This window comes from Grampus griseus, assembly GCF_964374135.1.
Source record: "Grampus griseus genome assembly, chromosome: 8".
Taxonomy (NCBI): domain Eukaryota; kingdom Metazoa; phylum Chordata; class Mammalia; order Artiodactyla; family Delphinidae; genus Grampus; species Grampus griseus.
Genome location: NC_139002.1, coordinates 99,436,929 through 99,462,195, shown reverse-complemented (window position 1 = coordinate 99,462,195; position 25,267 = coordinate 99,436,929). Strand labels below are relative to the sequence as shown.

Genomic DNA, 25,267 nt, shown 5'->3' with positions numbered 1-25,267 from the left:
AGACAAAATGGAGGAAGGCAAGGAGGAAGGAGGAAAGGAAGGTAAACTAATAAATATTTGTAAAATAAATGAATCCAGTGAACACCCTAAACATCTAGAAAAAGCTTCAACGTGTGAAGGAAGGGACACGTTTGTGTTTACTGCCAGGAAAATTGTTCAATTTGTTCCTTAGGGCTGTCTTTTGAAGAATCACAAGAAATGTCCACAAAAGTCAAGGATTATCTATCAAATTACAAATGCAAATACCATTTGACAAAAAAAAAAATCCACTTCTAGAAAATTATTCTACAGATATACTCACATGCGTGCAGGGTTATTCATGACAGCATTTTGTTGTAGCAAAAGATTGGAAACAATCCATGTGCCCATCAAATGGAAATGGCTGAATATAAATTATGGTACATTTATACAAGGGATGATTATGCAAAGCTAAGAAAGAATGTGGAAGTTCTCTCTATACTGACATGGAAAGATCTACAGACTATATTGTTCATTGAAAATGCAGGGTGCGTCCACGTCCTGGCTATGGTAAATAGTGTTGCAATGAACATTGTGGTACATGTGGGAAGCAGCAACATAGGGAGATCAGCTCGGTGCTTCCACGACCTAGAGGGGTGGGCTGGGGAGGATGGGAGGGAGGCTCAAGAGGGAGGGGACCTAGGGACATGTGTACGCATACGGCTGATTCACTTTGTTGTACGACAGAAACTAGCACAGCATTGTGAAGCAGTTATACTCCAATAAAGATCTATAAAAAAAAGAAAGAGAGTGCAGGGTGCAGAGCAATATGTCTGATATGTCACCCTTTGTGTGAAGATGGGAGGAGTGGATGAAATCTTTGTCGCAAATGCACAAAGAACCCTGAAAGGATACATAAGAAAGTGAGAACAGTGGCAGAGAGTCGGGGAGGGTGAGACTGGGTAGACAGGGGACCAGAGTGGGAAGGAGACTTTTCATAGCATAACATTGTGTTAGCAGCTCTGGCTGCTATAAGAAAATAACATAAACTGGGTGGTTTGTAAACAACAGAAATTCATTTTTCACAGTTCTAGAGTCTGGAAAGTTCCAGATCAAGGTGTCGGCTGATTCAGTGTCTGGTGAGACAACACCACATAAATTGTTTTGTTTCACAGGTTCACAGCTGGAGAGGAATTGGCCTCAGAATGAATTCTACCTTGAGTCTCACCCTATCTAATGTAGATGATATTTAGATAAGACTTTGGACTGAAACTTTAAAGTGGGTGCTGGAATGTGTTAAGACTTGGGGGCTATTGGGATGGAATGAATGTATTTTGTGTGCAGGAAGGACATGAATTTGGGGAAGCCACGGGTGGAGAGCTGTAGACTGAAAGTCTGGGTCCCCCCCCCATAAATTATTATGTTGAAATCTAATCCCCAATGTGATGGTATTAGGAGGTGTGTGGGGTCCCTTGGTGGGTGATTAGGTTATGAAGGTGAAGCCATCACGAATGGGATCAGTATCCTTATAAAAGAGATGCCAGAGAGGCTGCTCGTCCCTTCTGCCACGTGAGGACACAGTAAGAAGACGGTGTACAAACCAGGAGGCGGGCTGCCACCAGACACTGAATCTGCTGGCATCTCAACCTTGAACTTCTCAGCCTCCAGAACAGTGAGAAATAAAGTTCTGTTGTTTAAAAGTCATCCAGTCTGTGGGGTTTCTTGTTTGTTTGTTACAGTAGCTTGAATGGACTGAAGACAAACATTTACCTGCAAACATTTGAACTTTAAATGATAAAAGCCAGTGGCTAAGGTGGGCTCACCTGAATGCCAGGGGGGATGCTGTAGATGATTCGGATGGTCTTGCAGTCTGGGTGGCCAGGCAGAGAGTGGGGAATGAGGTGGTACTCCATCTTCCCTGGAGGCTGGGTGCCTGTCTTCACCCCATAAATGGTCTTACAGGTTGGACACTGCAAACTCCCGTCCTGAAGAGACAAGGTCAGAATAGGAAACAGTTTTAGTAATGACCTTCCCACACAACCCCAAAAGGTACCAGAGGTAAAGGGCTGGGGTCAGGGGCAAAATGCACCCAAATGAGTAACAGACCTGAGTTGCCCCCCTGCTTGGCCACTGAGGCCATTGAAAGCTGAAGCTTTCTCCAAAATAAGAGGAGGAAACTTCCACACCAACCCCATGCTCCACGCTAAGGGACATGTAAGAGAGACCCCATCCTTCATAAGGAGACCGGGCTTTGCCCTGCATCTCAGGACTCTGATGGGGGGATGGTGGGGGACTCTGGGTACAGTGACGTGAGGGGTCGTGCTTTCACAGCGGGACCTGGTGACGTGTCTTCTGGAAGGATAGGAGGAGAGCTTGGGAGACAGCCTGGACAGTAAATCCTGTTCCCAGCTTGCAAAAAGAAAGGGAGTGAGGAGAAGGAAAGCGTGGGCAGGAAACAACATGTGTACAAAGTGCTGTCACACAGAGGGGACCAGAGCTCTCCAGGACATCCAGATCTCCGCGGGGAAGACTGGGATCCTCTGCGGGGCTATTTAAGGACGTTTCCATTCAAACTCTACTTATTTAAAGGGACAACTTGTATTCAGGGCAATGGAAGTTACTCCGTGTTATCAAAGGATGGGAATCCAAGGCCAGGGTCCCACTCTCTGTTCTGGCCTTAACTTGCTTCGTGACCTTGGATGAATCACTCCATCCAATAAATTCTCTCTGGGCCTTTTCACCCCGCTTCTCTGTTAGGAAGATAAAAACTGCATGCTTCAAAGTATTAGTGCAAAAGAGAATAAAGGATAGTGTCTTCAACATTTTTGAAGCACCACGGAAATAAACGCAAGAGTCCTAGATTATTCTTGAACACAGTTATCAAAAAAGGGAATACATCTTCTAAGAAACCTCTTTAAACCCAAAATAACCTCTTCAAGTGCCAAATCCCGATGAAACCTTTTGTCTTAGGGTCAGGAAATTGGGCAAGGGATACAGACACACGTGGTTCACGAATAATTGAGCTCTCTGAGACAGAGAGAGATCCCAAGATCAGCCCTTCGGGAATTTCAACCACAGGGCTATATTAGGATGAAGGGAAAAAACATACAGCCATAATACAAAGGAGATACTAATTTGAATAACAATGCTGACAGCACCCTATAAAGTAGGGATTGTTTTATCTCCATTTTCCAGATGGAAAATGAAATGTCCGGGAGGTTGAAAATCTTGCCCAAGGCCATTTGGCCACTGAGCCAGGGTTTGAGCTTAGGTCTGCTGCCTTTACTCTTTTCCCACAGCAAGAGAAGTACAGAGCAGCTTCTGAAAGCCAAACATTTTTTTGGGTGAATAAGCGGTTGGAGGATATCACAAAAATCTCAGACTCTGAGGCAATCCAAGCTGGGCCTGGAGAAATGAGTAGAATTCAAATTCATGCAGATGGGGAATGAAGGTTCTTCCAGGCATGGGAGAGAACGTGAGAAAACTCAATGGCTTAGGCATTGTAAGCAGAGAGTTATCATCTGAGGACACTCCCATATTCCTGGAAACCGGCTCTCTTGGACAAGACAAGCATCACGGACAGCCTTCCCCTCCTCGAACTAGGACCCTAAGGGACTTCCAGTTATACCTTGATAAAATCTTCAGTGCTTTTGAAGGGGCGGTGAAAGGTGTTTTGAAATTGTCCACCGAAAATGAATTGTAACTGAAAATCACTAGCCCTGGGAGAAGGAAGGGTGATGGGAAATACATCCATGCCAGTATGACTGGATACTAACCCCTGGCCCATCATCATGGACCACTCCCCCCCGGGACTCTCAGGGACAGAAGTCTATACCTTTCAGACCACCACTCAGTGTGGATACAGGGGGAGAATCGGGTAGCATAGACCAAAAGGAAGGTAAAGATAGATTTTACCAACATCATAATTTCGTGGAAAACTGATCCTGCTGAGAACAACCAAGTTCATCACTCCTGCTGCCCTGGGATGCCTCTGAGACTCCCCAAACCACCTGCGTGCCACTCCAATACGGCCTCCACGCCCTCGCACCCCAGGGCCCCCGTGGGAGGTGGCAGCAGCCCCACGGGCTGGCACTAACCTTGTTGCCGTTGTTGTACATGGCGACCAGGCAGTAGATGTGGTAGATGTGGCCGCATCTGGACAGCTTACCCACTAGGTCAGGCTTGACCGTCGGCTGTGGCCCCTTGTAGCCTGAGGGGGCTGTGAGGCGCTCCATACAGATGGTGCAGTCCTGGGGGTGGGAGGGGAGAGAGGAAAGAGGACATCAGCTCTCAATCAGCCTAGGAGGCCTAAGCGTCTCCAAGGTGGTTCCCGCGTGATCTCGGAGGTCAGGTGAGCTCTCTCTTCTCCTCTTATAGAAAGCCCACAAACCAGGGTAAACATGCCTTTGGGAATCGAAATAGAATTCTGCCCTGCTCTGCACCACAGGGAAATTCCTGAAACGATTCCTGGTGGTGGTACATGTTCATTTGGGCTGGCCAACAGAATGATAACCTCCTTGGGGGCTGTGACTGACCGTCCCTCCTTGGTATCCTTCAGTGGCTTGTGGCGGAAATCAATGCTTGCTGAGAGACTCACCGACAAGCTTTACTTAAATGGAACATCTGTAAAGGAATTGTATTTGAAGCGTCCTGGAGAGGCTGCTGCTTAAATAAGTCTACAACAGGATTTCTCAACCTTGGCACCATTGACATTCGGGGCCAGATCATTCTTTGCTGTGGGTGCTGTCCTGGGCCTTCCTGGGCATTGTAGGGAGTTTAGCAGCATCTTGGCCTTTGTCTACTGGATACTATCAGCATCCCCTCTCCCCTCCAGTCACATAAAATCACCTCTGGTTGAGAACTGCTGGGACATCAAGCCCCTTTTAAAGTCAGTGCCCATAGCTTATCATACTGCCTTTCTTAAATGCAGACTCTCATGTTAATGCAGTTTAGAATCAGTCAGCAGTTTGCTGGATGGGGAGGTGGGAGAGGTTAAGCTGCAGCTATCGCTCAGGACCATGAACCTGGGAGCCTGGGCGTCCGCTCTGACCAGCTCTGCACCAGTCAGGACTTAGAAAGAAGCTCCTGCCGTATCCTGTGGAAAACTCCAGCAGAGGAGGTGCTTGTGGGTGACGGAGAAGGTGAGCCCCACCCTGTCTCCCCTGCAGTCACCTCGTCTGGTGGATGCCGGACTTTCTGCAGATACTTCTTCAGCACCTCTTCTGGGGTTTTACCTGTGGGGACAAGATATTCAGTGGGCCACCAAGACAAGCTGGATGTGCCAGAGAGAGGGGAGTTGTTAGCCAGGCTCAAAGCAGAAAAGGCAAGCAATTCATTGCGCAATTGGATTTAAGAACCGAAAGGGAACAGAGTGGTAGAAGATGGAGGGAGGTGGTCTGAGGAGGTGGGAGGTGTTCACATCCGCCTTTATCTCCTTAGGTCACTTCCTTGACAGCCCCCTGCCTAATTTCAACAAACCCACTTTTTAACTGACAGAGGTTGAGTGGGTTTCTCTTCCACATCATCGAAGAGCCTGGACCCGCCCAAACGATGCAATGAGATGACAAATGAAAGCACTCTGCATTGCAGCTCTATTTACAATAGCCCAGAGATGGAAACAACCTAAGTGTCCATCATGGGATGAATGGATAAAGAAGATGTGGCACATATATACAACGGAATATTACTCAGCCATAAAAAGAAATGAAATTGAGTTATTTGTAGTGAGGTGGATGGACCTAGAGTCTGTCCTACAGAGTGAAGTAAGTCAGAAAGAGAAAGACAAATACCGTATGCTAACACATATATATGGAATCTAAGAAAAAAAAATGTCATGAAGAACCTAGGGTTAAGACAGGAATAAAGACACAGACCTACTAGAGAATGGACTTGAGGATATGGGGAGGGGGAAGGGTAAGCTGTGACAAAGCGAGAGAGAGGCATGGACATATATACACTACCAAACGTAAAATAGATAGCTAGTGGGAGGCAGCCGCATAGCACAGGGAGATCAGCTCAGTGCTTTGTGACCGCCTGGAGGGGTGGGATAGGGAAGGTGGGAGGGAGACGCAACAGGGAAGAGATATGGGAACATATGTATATGTATAACTGTTTCACTTTGTTATAAAGCAGAAACTAACACACCATTGTAAAGCAATTATACTCCAATAAAGATGTAAAAAAAAAAAAAAAGAAAGCACACTGTAAACTGTTACACATTTAAAAGCATTAGGTAGGCTTATGGCATTCCTTTTACAATGTGCTAAGTACTGTCTCAACCGGTAATGTGGAGTCAAAGTGCTATTGTTTTTATGGGAAACCAGGAATTTATGACCACAGCTTCAGGACGGTCTTCTTCGGCTGTTGATGGCATGATCACTGCCAGCAGAGGTAGCCCAGCAGTAGGGAAAGGGTGATGCTCTGGGAAGCAATTATCTGAAAGGTGCATTGATTCTGGAATTTTGGGGAGGGGAGGAACTGGACCCCTAAGGCTAGGCATCCTAGCCTAAAGGCAGGGAATGGGATGATACGGACTCACAAAGAGGCATAGAAATTTGAAAAAAGGGTCAGTGCCTCCCTGGGTGACCTTCTTAACGTCTCTAAGATTCTGTTTTCTCACCTAGGAAATGGGCAAGAGCAACCAACCGCTAGCACGTACTGAGAGCGATGCTTTGACAATTAAATGAGCGAACGGGTGTACAGTTCTTTGGCACTTTACCTGCTAAGAGTCTGATATATGCTATTAATAATAACAGGAAGAGTGGGAAAGTGCAAAATCCTGCCGTTTCCTATGAGACTGCAAGCAAGGCAATCAAGTTTATTTAAGCAGAGAGCTTTTGATAGACTGGAAAAGTAGGACAAGGGTTTGAGGAAGTGGATCCTGCAACATTCAAAAGCTGGGATGCAGGTCCTTCCTTCCCACTGCCCTGCTTCTCTTAGAAGAATCAAGCTTCTATTAACTGAAAGCCTAGTGCTTGCCGGGCTAAGTCACAATATACATGTGATCCCACTGAAACTTCATAACAAGTTTGCAAGGCGGGGACTTAGGGGTGACGGTGAAATCATTTAACAACCAATACCAGAGACTAGAGAGACCAGCCACAGAGCTGAAGTGGGGTCCTTGGTGCCCTGATAAGCACAGGTATTTGACCTCCTAGGTGTAGGATGTGAAAAGGGAGAATGGAGCTCCTAAAGGGGGATTTGAGGGGCCAGAGCACCTGGAGTCTACAGAGGGACACAAGACAGTGGTTACTTCCCTAGTGACATGGATGCATTACAGGACATACCTGCTGGGCACCGGTTGTGCCCCTTGTAAAGGTGAGAAAAGAAGAGACTGGGGTCACAAGACTGCAAGGGACAAAGTTGGGATATGAGTCAAGTCTGTTTGGGTTCCAATGTCAAAGCGATCTTTCTCTCTAAGGTATTGATATTTTATCTGTGTCCGCATCCTATTTTATATTTCTCAAGGTGTCGCCATCTGATCCATACCTCACCCACTTTGATGTAATCATCAGAACAGGTACTAGGTAGGCCCATTTAGCAGATGCAGAAATTAAGGCACAGAGGGGGAAGGCATGGGTGTGACCCTCAGTGGTGGAGGCAGAGCCAGGGCTGGGAGCCATGTCTGTGACCTCCCCGCCAGGACCCGTTTCGATAAAGAGGCCGATACCTTTCTTGGCTTGTTTCTTGGTGGTCTTGCGGCTTGTGTTGGAAACCCCTGGGATGGACTTTATTTCACTCTTGCTGACGGGGGGTGGGTGGAGGGCCAGCTTTGGTGGCCTGGTGAGACACACAGGCAGCCCTGCCGCACTCATGAGGATCCCAGTGATTCCTGGAAGGGCAAGAGCATGAAAGAAGGACTGGAGAGTCAGCCCCCCCCCCCCCCAGTAACCTCCTCGCCTCCTTTCCACCAGCATTCTCATAACTCATGGATTCTCTACGTAGCCTCTGCTTTTCTCGGAAACGTATCCATTCCCTCATTTTCAACAGCAAGCTTTGCTTTTCACGATCAATTCTGCCCAAACTCTTCCTGCCCGTCCAACCCAACTCCTCACATCCTCATTTGTCTTAATCAACATCCGAATTCTCTCTCTTTTTACAAATGCTCACTATACCTATTTCATTGCTTTTGTTTTTCTACCTTCAGCCGGGGGCTTCTCTTACCTGCCAAGGCTGGGTTGACAGGACTGGACCCACTTAGGTTCTTCACTGGGACAGTGGGGACCCTGAAAAAGGAGAGAACAGACACATCATGCTTTTGACAAGTGGGACAAAATGGGCCAGTGGTGGGGACCCCAAAACTTCACCCACTGAGGGGTTCCCCTTTCTTACAGGAACTACTTATTCCTACTAAAGATGCAGTAAGTTCTTAGCCCCTCAGCCAGAGCTGATACCTTCAGACCTTGTCAGTCCACTCCACAGAACCTCAAAACTCAGAATGGCCCCGCAGTTCCCTCAGAGTCCCAGGAAGGCCCACACAGCCCTGCCTGAGCTGCCAAAATCCCCCACCCCAGTCCCCCCAGCTCTCTGGCCTCTCCTCAAGTCACTCGCCTCTTTACTGCACTCTAGCTGTTCCTCCTACTGGCCAAGAACGTTCCTGCCTCAGAGCCTTTGCATAGGCTGTTCCCTCTGCCTGAAATGCTGTTCCACCTAACACCTACTTTGTTCCCTCCTACAACTTCTTCAGCCTTGGCTCAAATGTTCCCTTCTCAGTGATGTTCCTGAGGCCAGCTTATTTAATACTGCTACCCACCCCTCCATCCCACCCTGAGACACCCCCGACACACAAGCCCTCTTACCCTGGTCTTTTTTTTTTTTTTGGCCACGTCCCATGGTTTGTGGGATATTAGTTCCCCAACCGGGGATTGAACCTGGGCCCAGGGCAGTGAAAGTGCTGAGTCCTCACCAGTGGACCGCCAGGGAATTCCCACGTATGATCTTTGAAAATAAGTTGTTGCTTCTTATCTTCCCTCCTAAAATCTAAGCTCTACCAGGGCAAATATCTTTGTCTGTTTCATTCAGAGCCTGACACTAGTAGGCATTCGACAAATATTGGTTGAAGAAATGAAAAAAACATAAAGAAGCAAGTTCAAACTTGGGTGTACAGTCACCTCAGAAGCTTTTGAAAAGACAAAGCCCCTTGCCTGCGTCAGAAGCTCTACCTGTGGGCCAGGAGAATCTGCATTTTGACGAGCTTCTGCCGAGAGGATGCAGAGGCAGCCGATCCCTAGTCTGACATTTGGAAACCATTGCTCTAACAGCTGTCACTTCTCCTTTTCCCTGAGAAGCATAAATCAGGCAGGGCCTCCTCCCTTTTCTGTCCTTCTCCCCAGCAACTTGAGCCAGGATGGAGAGAAGACAGCACAGCTGCCTGGGAAAGTCGAGGCCTCCCACGGTGCTGAATGGAAAAATATGAGACACACGGGGCTAGGTCTTGCACCATCCCCTTGTCACCCAGGCCTCCACAGCTGGGCTTGGAAGGGGATGTGGGCTTGGAGATGGACTGGGTCACCGACGACTCCAGGAGCCAGAGTTTCTGCTATGGGGGTAGGGTGGTGCTGGGAAAGTAGGGGGAGGGGAAAAAGCACTTGTTTATTTGTTATTAATTTATTTGTCAATTCATACTGAGCGCACTTTGTGTTGGATACTCTGCTGTATGCCAGGGACACAGCAGTGAACAAGACAGCCCACAGCCCTTCATCCCTGTGTTAAAATCGCTAACAAGAGTAGAGTCAGGCACTTAATCCCAGGCACCGTTCTACCTGCTCACAGTATATACATCCATCTGACCCTTCCAACAACCTATGCAAGAGGTGTTACTATTATTAACTCCGTTTTAATAGGCAGGGAAGGTGAGACACAGAGAGGTTAAGCAAACTTGACGAAGGTCACACGGCGAAGGATTAGAACCCGGGAAATCTGTCTCCGGAGCCCATTGTTTTAGCCACTCACTAGGCTGTGCTCTTGTGTCTGTGTAATCCTCATCACACCCTATGCTGCAGACAGAAAACACGAAGCTTCAGGTATAAGGAATGAACCCACAACTCAGAGGGGAGGTTGGAATGTCACCTCAAGGCTGAGCCCTGGGTCTGTCTGTCCCCCACGTGCCCAGAAGGATGGGTGCTTGCCTCGCCACGCTGAGTCTTCTGGGGTCTCTGTCCCTTTCCAGGGATGATGACGTGTGCACCAGGGCTGTGAGAAGGATGTGGAAGTAACAAATGTGGGTGTGTTTGTGTCTCAACAGGCCCCCAAAGGCTACTTGTCCTCAGAAACTGTCCCCAGGATAAGTCAAATCCCGATGGGACGAGGTGAAAGCTGAATTCAACACAAAAGAGAGACACCAAGAAAAAGAGGCACAGACTTGATTCCGGACTCTGTAACCTGCCCCACAGGGCCAGGCATGGTATAGCGGATGGGGGGTCAGGGAAATCAGCTTAAAGACCCAGTCCTGCCAGTAACAATGTCCATCAGCTTTTCTGAGCCTCAATTTCCCTGTCTGTAAAACTGTGAAAGTCTTGGGTTGGAAGCTGCAGAGGAGACTTCCTGATGATTTCCCACCCCAGCACCTGGGCACCCAAGGTGCAGTCTCTGCCCTGGGTCCCCCACCTGGGGCCGATTCTCCTCCCGCCTCTCTCTGGGGAGTGGGGGTGGGCAGGGTCCCTCCTCTGCGCCTGGATCCACACCAGGGGGCAGTGGGCGCCACCCAGCCCAGCACCTGCCTTCCCCCCTCACCATCTCCAAGGCCCCCACTTCAGCTGATAAGTAGCTGTGATCTGGGTGACAAAAGCCACCTTTGTTCCCACAAACTGGACTGGCAGGTTTCCACACCCAACCTGGTTAACCAGGAAATAGTCCAATCCCCAGAGCGCACATCCCGGGCAGCCCGAGAACTCAGCGCTGGGGGCAAGGTCTGGGGAGAGGGAGGGTGTGCTGGTGAATACTGCGGAACAGGTGGGTGTCCCTGCCACGCCAGGACAGGGACAACATGGAGGAAGGGCTTGTCAGGAGGCTCTGGATGGTGGCAGCAGGGCTTGGGGAAGAGGGGATATTTGCTTATGAAATACAGAAGGGTCCAGCGGAAGGGGCCCTGCAAGGGGGTCAGGATATCTGCTTCTAGCCCAGCTCTGCACCGACTTTGTGCCTTTGGGAGTACCGCACAGCCTCTCTGCCATTCAGGACTGCCTCCGAGTTACCACGCAGTAAACAGGGCACCCTAAATCCCTGTCCCTGGGTTCCCAGGGAGGGAGGATTTAGGATCCAGGTCGAATACTTTGTAAATAGTCAAGCCCTATGCAAATTTGGGTGACTGTTTACATTTTTTGGTTCCCAAAGGTAAGAGGAAGTTGGGCTTGATAGAAAGCCTTTTCCTGCTTAATATTCCAATTTTTTCAGATTCTTGAGGATGTCAGGTGTAGAGTGTTAATACAAAGTTGAGTGCTGGGCAGATCGTTGGGCTGGCAACACTTGACCACCCTTCCCTCACCGTTCTTCGTTAAAATGAAAACCAAGGAGAACAGCCTGTATGGTCCACACCGGGCACACCCTGTCGGGGCCCCCAGGGTTACAGGTGCCTGAGTCCTTTTCCTAGAGGTCAGTAACCCAAAGGCAGGTGAGCATTCACATCCTCCAGGCAGCTCAGCTCAGCAAAAGCTGCCTGAACCAACTACTCGTTGGCCAATCAGCAGACACCCCCTACCCCCGTGCCGTGGGGAAGTTCCCAGTTATGGAGGGTGCACGTTTTAATTTCTGTCTCTAACATACAAAACTAAGAAAAGAGACGAGCTAGCAAGGTGGCAGGGGAAGGGGGGGTTGATGAGGGGAGAATAGCTCCGCAGATACCATGGTGAGAAGTGTTTTTCTGGGAGTTACGAGCCAACCCAGGAATCCTCGGCGGAACAATGGTCTTGTCTCTCCAGCAACTGAGGTCTCGCTGGAGATAGAGAAGCCTCCATTCTGGAAAAGACGGCCAGAGGGGCGACTCCCGCCCCCCTCAGCACAGCCCTCCTCTCTCCTCTTTAGAAACCCCCTGCTTGTGTCTCTGAATAATTCACAGGATCTTTTGTTCCCCCCAAACCCTTCTCTCCATCCCACCTCTCCCGCCCTCCCTGGTCTTCCTTTTTTCCGTGGGAAAGTTACTGGAAGAGGTCATGGGCAGAGAGGGGAGGGGGAAGGGGCCGTTGGACGACAGAAGGTCGATGGCAACGGCAGACAAAGGGAATAAACACGCTAATTAAATGGCCAAGAAAGACTGGAGGAGAAGATGGTAGTGGGGGTGAGGGAGGTGGTAAGAGGTGAAAAGGAGAGGGCTGGAAGACAGAGAGGGTAGGGAGGGGCCTCCCTTGTCAGGAAAACAGAGCAGAGAAAAAAACAACTTGTTTCTATAGCCCTTTTGAAATTGCACTGCCCAGACCTCCGCCCCAATTCTGCTGCTCGGATTCTATTGGCAGGCAGATACTCGAGCAGAGAGATAAAGAGCTGACGAATCCTTCATTGACATTTAAAGCGATCTGGGGTTCCCCTCCCTCAAGTACGGCATGGGGTCACTTGGCTTTTGTGTAGGGCGCCAGAAATGAAGTAGGGTGTTAGATTCGACTCAGTAACTACAGGGCGCATAGATACTGTTCGTAATAGTAATAGCAGTTAATACTGAAAAGACTCTTATTATGTGCCAAGCACTGTAGTAATTCCACACTGGATATTTCATTTAGTCCTCATGACAAACCCTGTAAGCAAGGTACCATTCCTATCCCCATTTTACAGATGAGTAAACTGAAGATAGAGGATGCAAAACTTGCCCCAAGTTACACAGCCAGAAACTTGGGTTCCAGCCCAGCCAGTCAGATTCTAAAGACTGTGTTCTTACCCACTATAGGAGCCTCCCTCTGCCATGCCAGCAGTCGCCCTGGAACTCCGTTAGAGACCCTGGGATGCTGCTGTACGCCAGTGTGGAGAAACTGAGCAGCGGCATCGTGCGGGTACCCCTTCCCCTCTGCCAAATACTTCTGCAGGCTCAAAGGAAGTCATGAAAACCCCAGGCATCTGACTAGCATCTGACCATTTATAATAAATTGCCTTTGAATACAACGAGGAGCTGGGCTTTGGCCAAAAGAGCGGCAGACTAGGAGACGAAAATCTAGGTTCCAGCTCCCGCTCTGTAACACGTGGGCTGTGCCTCTCTCCTTGGGGAGTTAATTCCTAGCTGAGTGCCCATGCCTGACACTTGCATCACAGTGTAAGGTCATGAGTTAATGCCGGCGAGCGCGTCAGGTCAGCTGTTAAGGGGTGACTGCTCTTAGCTGAGGTTTTGACACTGACTCCATGGGGTAGGCAAGGCAAGCATGATGATCCCCATTCCACACCGGGGGAACGTGGACCTTGCAAAGATTCCACGCCTCACCCAGTGGCAGAGGCAGGAGTAAAGGCCCGGCCTCACGGTCTGCAAGCTACCCTCCTTCCTGTCTCCTCCCGGCGCTTAGCCTCTACGTGCAGAGATCTTCCTCTGGGCAGCCTGAACTTCACACTCTTGGGTCCAACCTACCTCTGAACCATGCCGAATGTCTGGGGCTTGGGTGGCAGGCAGGGCCAGGCTCCTCCAGAGAAAGGGAAGATTGGACAGATATAAGAGGCCAATCTCACAAGAAATCAGGGGCTGGCAGGCAAAGGCTACGGGTACCACGTGGACCTGCGTCTCTCCCATTTTATGATCAGGAAGGCCAAGAGGATGATAAAAAGCAGTTATAACAGAACCTACAACATCCCCAAGTTGTCACAGGAACGACTGAGACGGTGCATGGGAACTGCCTGGGAGGTAGTAAGTACTCATTAAACACGGGCTGTTATTCCAGTCTGGAGGCACCAGAGGAAAGGGACTAACCCTCACCTGGCACCTGCTGTGTGCTGGACACCGTGGTATGTGATTGACAGGGAAGCAGCATGGCTGAGTGGGGAAGAGTCTGGGCTCAGACCTCCTGAAGTCTGAATCCCGTTCTCTACTGATGATTAGGTATGTGCCCTGGAGCGAGTGAAACTCTCATGTCTTCAAGGGTAAAATGGGATCAAAAATGCCTACTCCAGGGGCTTCCCTGGTGGCGCCGTGGTTGAGAGTCTGCCTGCCGATGCAGGGGACACGGGTTCGTGCCAAGTCCGGGAAGATCCCACATGCCGCGAAGCGGCTGGGCCCGTGAGCCATGGCCGCTGAGCCTGCGCGTCCGGAGCCTGTGCTCCGCAACGGGAGAGGCCACAACAGTGAGAGGCGCGCGTACCGCAAAAAAAAAAAAAAAAAAAAGCCTACTCCATAGACTTGTTGTAAGGATTAAGTAAAGTGATGAAGTCCCCAAACTAGAACGTGGTGGGAGCCCCTGAATGTTGCCTGCTGCCTCTCGGTAGGCATCACCTCCTGTAATGCTCACTGCAACCCTAACATGAAGATTACGGCCAGCATTTACAGATGAGGAAGCTGGGGCTCTGCGAGGTTAGGGCTCCGCCCCTATCACGGGGCTAGGAAGAGGCAAGGTCTCCATTAGAATCCAGATCTGCTGGATCCCAAAGGCCACATCCTTGCTTACCCACCACACCGTGCTGCCTTCCACCTGCAGCCAGGGGGCCAGGTGAAGACGAGGAGGACCTTAAGCCTCGGCAGCCCTTCCTTCATCTCTGACCCGGATGATCAGTGACGTCTGATGCCCCTGGTCAGTTGACGCTCAGAGGCAGCCATGGAAGCACCTACCCGGAGGCGATCAGCACCCGGGACTGGGCGATGGCCAGTCGCTGCAGGTTGGTCCGATTCAAGGTCGCCAGGGCCACCCTTCCGGTCTTGCCATTGGCTCCCGGGGGGCTAGCAGGGGAGACCGCATTCGCCCCTGCCGGCGTGCTGGAGGCTTGTCGCCGGATCGCCTGCGATGGGACCATCTTCACCGGGCCTCGAATGGTGCCCGTGCTGTCCAGTGGCTTGGCCCCGGGGCCTGGTGGGGGAGGCATCTTGACCACTCCAGACTCGGGCATGTGCTTGCGGGCAGCCGGGGGCTGCAGGGGTCCGGCGCTCCCATTGGCCACCGCGGCCTTGACGCTCATCACCAGGACGCACTGCGGGCAGGAGCAGGGCGCGGCGGGCGGCGCGGCGGCAGGCCCGGGGCTGGCCGGCCAGGACTGGGGCTTGGGCAAGGTGCCAGTGACCATGGGGTAGATAAGATCCAGCCGCCGGCGGACGCGGCGCTGGCGCTGGGTCTGCCGGTTGATCTGGCCCATGGTGCTGAAATCAATGATGTAGCTGAAGCCGATGGAAGTGAGGTCGATCCAGGGGTGCTGCTTCTCGTAGGCGTGCTGGATGGTGATGCCCACTTCCATGTCGTAGGGCGTCCAAGAACCATTGTCGTTCTCCCACTCCCACACCACGCCCTTCCCAGGGGCCGAGGTCGGGTCGTAGTAGTTGCGGCGAACCGGACGGAGGGTCCCTGCCAGAGTGGGACAGAGGAGAGGATCAGGGTCACCAAGGGATGAAACTGAATCGTGTTACGTTAATAGGCAGACATTAAACGAGTCCTACAGTGTGCCGGCACTGGGCTGCCTGTTGAGATATCAGCTTTGAATGAGGCTCATGCCTGCCCTTCTGAAGTCCAGCAGTCACGTGGGGGTGGAAGCAGATGAGTTACACGGGGAAGGATGTGGGAGATAGTACAGGGTACCAGAAAGAGCACTTCCTGGTTTGCAGTCGGGAGACCTTAGTTTGCAGGCAAATTGGATCACTTAATATAACACCCCACAACCTTCTTTTCTCCCCCAAGAAACAAGATGATAACTCCTTTGCTGAGTTTTTGTAAAATTAAATGTGGCTCACTCAATCAACGAATATGCATTTGTCTGTGGCAGGACCTGGATTTCTCACGCACCCTGTACTCTGCAATAAGGTATATAAAGCCCTTGACACGTGCTAGGCGCTCAGAAACATCATTTCCCTTCTTCCTTGATTCTCCACATGCCTCAGCCCCGAAGGCTACAGGGGAAATGAACACAGGGTCATGGGACCCTAGAGGATAGAGGAAGACTCTGCCCCCAACCCAGGAAGGCTGCCCAGGGCTGGGGGCGATGGCTGGCTCTCTGGACTTCTTTGGGTGTGGTAAAAAAAAAATAAAAGGTCAGGTTGGAAGAACTCTCTCATACTTCCCAGCATTAAGTCTTATATCAACAACTGCAAGAGTGATCGCAAGAATAACTTTCTATTTATCTAACGTCTTCCCCCCACCCCCACCCCCCTGCCCCTGAGAAGCTCAACCCTCCTAAAGATAGGAGAGTCTCAATTTCGATAGTCTCACAGTGGGGGGGATGGGGGGTGGTGAGGGCAGGGAGGAGATGAGGGTTTGTTGCAGGGGAATAGGACAGCAGAAATGAACCTGCAGGACTGTCAGGGAAAACTAAACCTGTAACTGTTGCCGCTTTCTCCTCTATCTACCGGAACCTTGAATTCAGATCCATGCCCAACCAGGGCTCATTTCATAGATATTAACATCAAGGCTGAAGATGCCTGGTTCAAGGCCGGGTAGGGAGACTGGGGAGAGCTCCAAGGATGCTGGAATCTCTGCATCCGTCAGCTTAAGCTCTATCCATCAAAGTGGTGGGAAAAGGCTCCCCTTCCCTGGCCTCTGACCCACCCCCTCCTCCAACCCAGAGGGAGACACCAAGACTGGGGACAGAATCTCATTCAAGGGGGGAAGAAAAGGAACAATGACTATTCAGGCCTTTGCCAGGTCATAACCCCCCCCCCGCCCCCATCTCCAAGCCCCTTAATGACCCAAAACATCAACATTCAGAAGCAGGAGGGAGAAGCAGAACAATCCCCTCCCTATTCAGCGCCAGGAGGTCTGCTGGATGTGGGGGGAGTGGGAGAGCAGGAGGAACGGGGTGGCCAGTAGGCCCCTGGTTTGCCGCCATTTCCTTCCTAAGGCGCCAGCTTGCTGGGGGACAAACAGCGCAACCTTTGGATCCAACAGCAGAGTTTCCATCCCTTCCAGCTGTGTGATGAAGCCTTAGTTTCCTCATCTGTTTGGGTCCTGGGTAGCTTCTTCAAAGGGTGGATTTGAGGATTAAATGCAGGAATGAATATAAATGCTAAGATAATACCTGTCGCTTGGCAAGGGCCCAATAAAAGTTGGTGATTGTGATTGTAATTTATCTTCTATTGTATGTCTTAGCAGGATGGAGAAGTCACGGGGAAAGTTTAGTCCAGGGGATGTGAAGTGTGTGTGTATGTGTGTGTGTGTGTGAGAGAGACAGAGACAGACAGAGACAGAGACAGAGAGAGGAGGACCAGAGAGAGAGTTTAAACTCCCTCTTTGCACAATCTTTGTTACTTAGAAAACACCTTCAGCTATCCTCTCTCATTTGATCTCCCTGGCAATCCTGTGAAACAATGTTTAAAGATGAGGACATTAAGTTTAGAGAGCTTAAATGACACTATTTTATTCTCTCTCCAGGGTAGCAGGGACAAACAATGCCCTTGACCAATTCTCATAAATGTGCTTAAAAGGCATTTTTCACAAGGGTGGTGTCAGTCCCAGCTATGCCTGGGAGTTGCCCCAGAACTTCTGGAAACCCTGCCCTGCCTCTTTCCAGGTGTATCCTCCTCTCTGCCCTGGACAGATGCCCCCTTTTCCTCCTGAACTCCCTCAGTGTTCCCTGACTCTCCGCTGCCCCTGCTATTCACCAGGTCCCGTCTATCAAAATGCCCTCCTTTGCTGCTTTGATCTACTGAAACTTTCCTTATCGTTCAGGTCCTATGCGACTTGCCATCCATTTCTTGAAATGCTCTCCTAGTCCGGGCTCCATCTTCAAGGAGTCTGGGGTGCACAGCTGCTTACGTCTGATGGGTACAAGCATCTTGGCACTTTTCATATCAGTGCCTAACGCAGAGTCGGCAGTAACGAGGGCTCCACAGACGTGCTGTGATGGGGTGAGGACTTCTGGCTACGTTGGCATTTGATCATTTAGCCCACATTGCTGAGTATGCGTTAGCTGCTGTGGGGAATGCAGATTCCCGCACTCCTGAAGCACCTCCCAGTCTAAAACAAGACAAGTGCCTAGTTATGAGACACGCCACCAAAAAGGGTGTCAACAAATGCAACACTAGCAGAAAATGTAACCACAAGCCCACCGTGCTTTGATCCCTTCCATGACTTCCTCGTAGGTCAAGACCAAGATGCTCTCCACCCACAACCTCTGTGGTCTCCTCGAATCCTAACACACTCTGCCCACATTTCTGCCCCACTGGCCTCCTGCAGACTCTCGCCACTGCCTCTTCTCCTCTCTGGGCTGCTTCACAATCTTGGTCCCTCCCCTCACACACTCTGGCATCCTCCTGGCTACCCCTCCTTCAAATTTCAGCTCACTTCCTCGAGGAAAGCTCTCTGGGTTGTCCGACCAGGTAAAACCCCTGCTCCTATATTTTGCACTGTCCTGAGGTGCAGTTACACATTTATTTGTGTGATTCATTTGATGAATGTCCACCTACCTCATGGGACTCCCAATCTCATGAGGGGGGGCATCCAGGAGTTTGCTTATGGCTGTAGCCCCCATGCCTAGCATGTCCTGAGGGCTCAATAAATATCCCCTGAAGAAAGGAAGTAATCATAATTTGGAGAACATTTCAAGAAATGGAGAGCATAACAGGGAACATAGGGCCTGAATGAGGAGAACCTCAACAGGTGAAAATGATGAAGAAGGGCCTCTCAGGAGAAGGGACCTTGTGAATAGTTGGTGGGAGGGTGTCTAAGGGAATGCCTGAGAATAAAAGGCACATCTGTTTGGCGGGAGTAGAGGAAAATATGGGCATACAGGAAGATAAACTTGGAAAGGCGCGTGAGAGCCAGGGCGTAGATGGTCTGGACTGCTAGGCTATGAGGGCTTTTATGTACAGGCCACGAGGAACCAGTGAGGTTTGTGACACAGAGAAGTGATGACACCAGAGCTGCTCCGTTTATTAGTTCCAAATGAGAAGTAATGGGGGGGGGGAAGGGGGAGGTTGCTGGCAGCAAAAATGAAAAGCAGGTGATAGACCAGAGGGACCCTACGTAATGGGTAGGACCTGACCACAAGTAGCTGAATGCATTCCAAGTGATCCAGGATCACGTGCTTTCGAATCTCCTGGGGAACAGATCAGCAACACCCTCCAGACCTGAGGGCCGGCATCCCTGGGAGCTGGGCCCGGGAATCTGCACGTGAACAACTGCAGAGTGTTCATCGCGAATGCTCAAGTTTCAGCTTCCACATGCCTGTATATGTGGGGCATCCAAAAAGAATGACGAGACGAGTCAAAGACCCCTGAGGCTTTGACCACGGGCGAGCGGTAAGGTAGTGACGCCATTTAACAAGAAGAGGGGTGTCACAAGGAAGAGCTGATTTTTGGAAGGAAAGATGCTGCGTTCAGTTCAGCCCTAGAGGGTTAGTTAAAAACAGAAGGCAGACCTCAGCACGAAAGTCGTGGGACAAGAGAGATGGTGGGATTACATTCTCTGATTATTCTGAGATCACTCCATCTGACATGGGCGAGTCCTGGACCTTTCTATAATCAGGACCCTGAATTAGATGATCTGAGGAAATCCACTGGGTCCTAAGGTGCAGTGTGACCCAAGGACAAGGCTTCTAATGGCACAGGGATAAAGGATTTCACAGACTAAGGAGGAAGAAAGAGGAAAAAAGCTTCTTCCAGCAACTCAGACACGTACATCCCAAAGCACCCAAGTTGTTCTGGCTCCTGGGAAATGAGAGACGACACCTTTCAGGCATGACCCTAGGACTCCAGGGCACTTCACCCACGTCCATACAGCACTGAGCTCCTGTACCCAGGAAATCCCAGGCCTCTCTTACCAGCACCCCTCACCCTCACTAGAATGTTCCATGAGGGCAAAGACTTGGATGGTTTGCTATCGCTATATCCCACAAGCCTGGAACAGTGCCTGCAAGAAGTAGGTGGTCCTCCAAATGAAGGAGGATATGGGCACTTGGTTCAGAATCTCAGCTCTGCCGTGGACTAGCTGTAAAACTTTGAGGGACTTCATCTTTTTCAACTTGTTTCCTTTCCTATGAAGTGAGAACAATGGGTCCTTCATAAGATGGCCGAGGATGAAACCAGATGATGTGTGCAATGTGCTTGGTGCCTCCCTCATACTGGACCTATCACGTGGTCGTGACATTTGCTCCCACCACTCTTGTGCTCGCACAGGGTGGGGAGTATAGTTGGGGGGGGACTAAAAATCAGCTTCTATCAAACCCTTGAATCACTCTCCATCTGACTCTCGTCACTGCGTTAAAGACATAAAAGAGGCAAAAGTTGCACAGAAAACTGAGCTGGAAAGAACCCTCCCTCATAGCATGTTACTTCTAATTAGCGTCATCACTGGCGCAGAGTCCAAGAGTTCAGAGTTCAGAGTTCAGAGTCCAGAGTTCACCTGCCGATGTGCATGATGGGAGGAAAGGAGCCAGAAGGAACCTTAAGGCTGCTCTTCATTCTACGAGGGAGAATGAGGCCTGAGCAGTCGAGGCACTTGCTGAAGGCCACAGAGTAAGCCAGTGGGTCTGGAATGAGACCCTGAGTCACGTCTCCCACTGCCAGCCCGGGTCCTCCCCCATCCTGCTGCCAGGCCCTGAAAATGGCAATGATCAGGTATGTTGGAAGATACAGAGCACAGGGATGTTGGATGTTACAGGGGACAGAGCTCCAGCCACTGCCCTACAACAGAAAAAGGTCAGCCCAGTCAAGGTGAATGATCGTGGGTGGAGAGGACCCAACAGAGGCTTTTCGAAGCAGCCAAGACTCCTTCACCTCTATCTAGCCCTGTCTCTTCCCTTCTTCCCCATTCTCTAGCCCAAAATGCCTAGAGGAGACCAGCATAGAATGCAAATAAGCGCAGACTCAGAGCCGGTCTGGGGAAGGAGAAGGGTCCAGGACAGACAGAGGTGGGCAGGGGGTATCTGCAACCTCCCAGCCATCTCCCTGGAGACAGACTGGATGAGGTCGGAACCCAGGGGAGTGGAGAGTCTGAGGACTTCCTTGGCAGCAGGGCAGGCAACTTCTGAAAAAACACAGCTCCCATGTCAGGAAATGTCCCCACACAGAGGAGGCAACAACAAAAAAAGAGAGGAATCGCCTCTGGGCAGGGGACTTCCAGCTCTCCTTTGTTTATGGGGATGTTTCTGGTTCCCAGCTTCAAACTGTGGCTTGGGGATGGTGGGTAATTTAATTAAACGTTGCCAGGGCTTGGCGGAGGTTGCCTGGGAGCCGGTGGCTTACAGTTCCTACCCTGTCACGGCTTCATCAATGAGTTATATTGAGAGGAACTGTGTGTCTGTTGATGGAGAAGACAGAGGAGGGGGGCTGTGAGCCCAGAAACCCAGAGATTCTATTCTGCTTTGACAAGCTCCCCGACAGACCCAGCAGTCCTGGGAATTCAGCCCAGTGCCTTCTCACCCAGCGCACCCAGCGTGGGGCCTGGCGCTGAGGATGGAGGCTCTCAGCCCACGTTGGCCGATGAACCAGTAGAATGAGTGGATGACACCAAAGCAGTCTGAATCCCTCAGAGACAGACAAAAAATGTAAAACACACCCTGAGGCAGTTCGAAAAATGATCCAGGGCCAGGTCGGGTCTAAAATCTGAGGAGCTCCAGCCTCCGACTTAACTGTGAACCACCAGGCAGTGGGCAGCCTGTCCTCAGGGAAGGGTGGTCAGACCTGGGGGAAGTAGCAACTGTCCTTCAATCCAGTTTCCTCCAGAACTTCATTTCTGTAGTAAGAGCCCTTCAGGCCATGACCCTTCCTAGGAACCACGCCCATCTCAGACATCCCTAAACACTGATGAAACTTTCCCCCTTCTCAAATGTGGGACAAGGCCTGGGACCTTTATGTCACCAAGACGTCTCTCCATCCGCTGCTGAGACTTAGTCTGAAATAGAAAAGCTAACACCTGCCCATCTATTCTGAGCAGGATTGGAGTCCCCTGTCAGGTAGGTGTCTTGACTGTCAGACTCTCTGACCCCACCTACAGGGCTAGCTTCCCCCTCCCCACAGTCTGATGCCTCCACCCTCACCTCTCGGACTTCTGTCCAAAGTACACAGTTACCTTCTCCCCCCTCCCCCTTGGCCACACTTAATCCTCTTTCTCGACCTCCCCACATTCCTCCTTATTCCCTCTTCCTCCCAGTCCCTCTCAGCTCCAGCCCCCTCCCTTTCCCACCAAGGTTTAAGCCCCTCCAGATGCTAACGCTTCTGGAATCCTTTCCCCAGAAAGCTTCACTCAGTCGGTCGGTGTCTACAAAGTCCTTGGCAAAGAGGTTGTTAGGAGTTATGACTAAAGATGAGGACACGAGGGTGGAAAGATACCCCTTTCCCATGACAATCCTAATTAGCGCACAGGATGCGGGGGCTTTCCAAGGAGGCGGAGATGCCTTTGCTCACACAGCTGTTCTCTGACCCTCTGGGACTCACCCGGTCCTCCCCTCCCGTCCCTCCCTTCCACACCTGTCTCTCCAGGCTCCTGGGTCACACTCTCGGGAGAGCCGAGCCAGAATCCCCAAAACGACTGCCCACCTCCGTGAAGAGGCTACTGGAGAGACAGACCTGTCCCAGGTAAATTAAGCCTGGGCACCATGCGTGGGCCACGCAAAAGATGCAGCCCCCCCTCTGCCCCTCACGTCAAGGACCCGCCACCCTGACCTCCAACCTGCAGGCTCTCTTCTTGGCTCTGACCTGGAAAGGCTGGCCAGCTGGGATGTGGGATTTGCGGTGGCCACAGTGGCAACTTGATTCTCACAAAAAGATAGGAGTTTAGTGTCCCCCATAGGGGACCTTTACGGGGCGAATCTTGGGGACAGTTTCTTTTTAGGAATTCTTCTCCTCCAAGGACAAAGCGATCAGCTTCCCAGCCAGGCATTCCGGAGCTGTGTCCCTCCCCCGCCTCCCTCCATCTGCTCTGGCCTGTTGCTTCAACGCTTGGAGTGCCCAAGCAGAGGCACTCACCAATGCCACAGCAACCCAGGCGTTTCCTGCCCTGGAATCCCCCAAGTCCACCTCTGTTCCCAGAAAGGCCCCTCCCTGCCCGTACTAGACCACAGTGAAAGCCTCCCGGGAATCCCTTCTTCCTCCCCCCCCCCCCCCCGGGATGCAGCTGTGGGAAGCCATCCCACCCCGGAGGGGTAGAGGCAGCAAGGTGGTTGACCAGGGGAACGTGTGGCAGGCCCAAGGGTGCCTGAGGCACAGTAGGGTCAGTCAGCCAAGGTGATGTGTGAGGAATGAGAGCAGCAAGCCTTTCCTATCAGCTGGGATTGCTTGTGGGCTGGTGAGCCCCGGAATTTCTACAAGAGCCACCAAGCGTTTCAAAGGGGGGCGTGAAAGGGGGTTTTTAGGAGCTAGGTTGAAGCTCGGTTTGCATAACCAAACCACGGGTACTATTTGCATGGACGTTTATTGCAGGGGGTATCTTAAGAGCATCGTGGGGCGTCAAGCGCCCCCTCCACGACCCCCTCTCGGTGACACCAGTGTATGGAGATGCGGACAAAGGTGGGCCCCGGTGGGCTCGCGACGTGGGAGACCTCAGGGCAGGCAGGGGAGGAGGCGCGGGCGGGGCAGGGGTGGCCGGCTCACCGGTGTCCTGGCGAAACTGGTTCATGGACTGCAGGTCGATGATGTAGGGCGCGAGACGGCTGTCCACCTGGCCCAGCACCACGCTGCCCCCGGCGCGGGGGCCGGCGCGAACCACCGCCTCGATGTGGTGGCTCACGGCCGGGCTGTAGGGACGCCAGCGGCCGTGCTCGTTCAGCCATTCCCAGACCACCACGGCCGAGGCCAGGAGCATGGCGAGCCCGGGGCTGCGGCGGCGGCAGCGCTGCGATGCCTGCCTCCCGGGCCCGGCGCGCCCGCCCTCCTCCGCTTCCTCCTACGCCGCCGCCTCCGGGCCTCGACCGCGCCCCCCGCCCTGCGCCCCGACACCCCGGGCAGCCTCAGCTCCGGCCCATGGGCCGCCCCCCAGCCGCGCATCCACCGGGGCCCGGAGACCAGGGCCGCCGGGCTCCGACCGCGCGCCGCCGCCGCCGCCGCCCGGGTCCGCCGCTGCTGCCGCTGCTCCGTGGGGTCGAGTCGCTTCATGCAAATGTCCGGCTCTCTGCAAACTGGCCCCCGCCTAGCAAAGCCACCCGGCGGGCGCGCGGCCGGAGCCCCGGCGGCCGCGAGCTGGGGTTGACGGCGAGGCGAGCATCAAGCCCTCGCACCAGTTGCGCCTCGGGCTCTGCAGACGCCGGGGTGGGATCTCGCCGCGCGATCGCGCTCGGACTGGCACGCCGAGTTCCCCTCCCCTCCCTCCCCACCCTTTCACCGCACGTTCAGTTGTCGCCGCCTGGAACAGAGCTCCCCCTCCCTGTGGCTCCGCTCAGCTGCTTCTAGAATGAGTCGCCCCTCCCAAGCCCGGCGCTCGGGCAAACCCGCGCCTGCGGAGGGTTTCTCTGGTCCCTAGACGCGGAAAAGCGACCCCCCAGGACAAAGCCCCGGGACTGCAGCTGTCGCCGGCCGTAACTTTGCAGTCTCCCTCCCAGAAATGGAATTTTCTTTTTTCTTTTCTTTCTTTCTCTTTAATGCAGTGTGATCGATGTGCGTACAGCGAGCTCCGAGACACTTAGTGTCTTGCACACTCACGCTCGCACGCACACGCGCCCACATCCGCACGCTCTCCTTGGTGTGGTTGTATTACCTCATCTTCGTCCGCATCCTCAGCTGTCCGTCAAGGATGCAGAGCCACGCCCCCTGACGACTGGAGCAGGTGCCCTGGAGCTCACGCGCTCCCTGCTGGCCTAAAGAGACGCGTGCCGGCCGCTGGCCACACACTAGTTAGATCAACTAACTGGGCCTCTCTGCTTACGAGACCCAGTCCAAAGGGATGCGGCAATTTGAGAGGTGACGGATTAACACTGTCTATGGTAGGGAGCAAATGTGGTTTTTCTGGGCTGCTTAGACGTTACCAGAATCAAGAAGACACATGCTAAATTGATTTATTTTGCAGGATTTCTATGACCGAAATAATGAGACACTAAGACAGACACAAGCTAGACTTGGTTGTTTTGGTCATCAATAGTCAACGTGGAAAATAATCTAAAATGGGTGCGTTCTGACTAAAAAGGTAGATTGACATCGGGCTTACATATTAATCTTGCCAGAAAACACAAACTTTGTTTTGCTAAAGTTGCAGCTACGTACGACAATGAATTCATACACTCAAGAGCCAGGATAGCATATAGAAAAATAAAAGTAGACTATGTGTTAGGAACCGGGATTATGAAC

At 51.8% G+C, this 25,267-nt stretch overlaps 1 protein-coding gene across 1 annotated transcript in view; it reads right to left on the bottom strand.

The window, feature by feature from the left end:
• DTX4 (deltex E3 ubiquitin ligase 4) overlaps positions 1-23,792 on the bottom strand; it is a gene marked incomplete at both ends in the record, with an annotated part of 30,329 nt that extends 6,537 nt beyond the window's left edge. The window contains 7 exons of the mRNA XM_082659490.1: positions 1,782-1,943; positions 4,056-4,208; positions 5,131-5,192; positions 7,628-7,789; positions 8,122-8,183; positions 14,684-15,407; positions 23,582-23,792. Of these exons, the coding sequence (XP_082515616.1) occupies positions 1,782-1,943; positions 4,056-4,208; positions 5,131-5,192; positions 7,628-7,789; positions 8,122-8,183; positions 14,684-15,407; positions 23,582-23,792 (1,536 nt within the window). The remainder of the gene's footprint in view (positions 1-1,781; positions 1,944-4,055; positions 4,209-5,130; positions 5,193-7,627; positions 7,790-8,121; positions 8,184-14,683; positions 15,408-23,581) is intronic.
• Between the last annotated feature and the right edge of the window lie 1,475 nt (positions 23,793-25,267).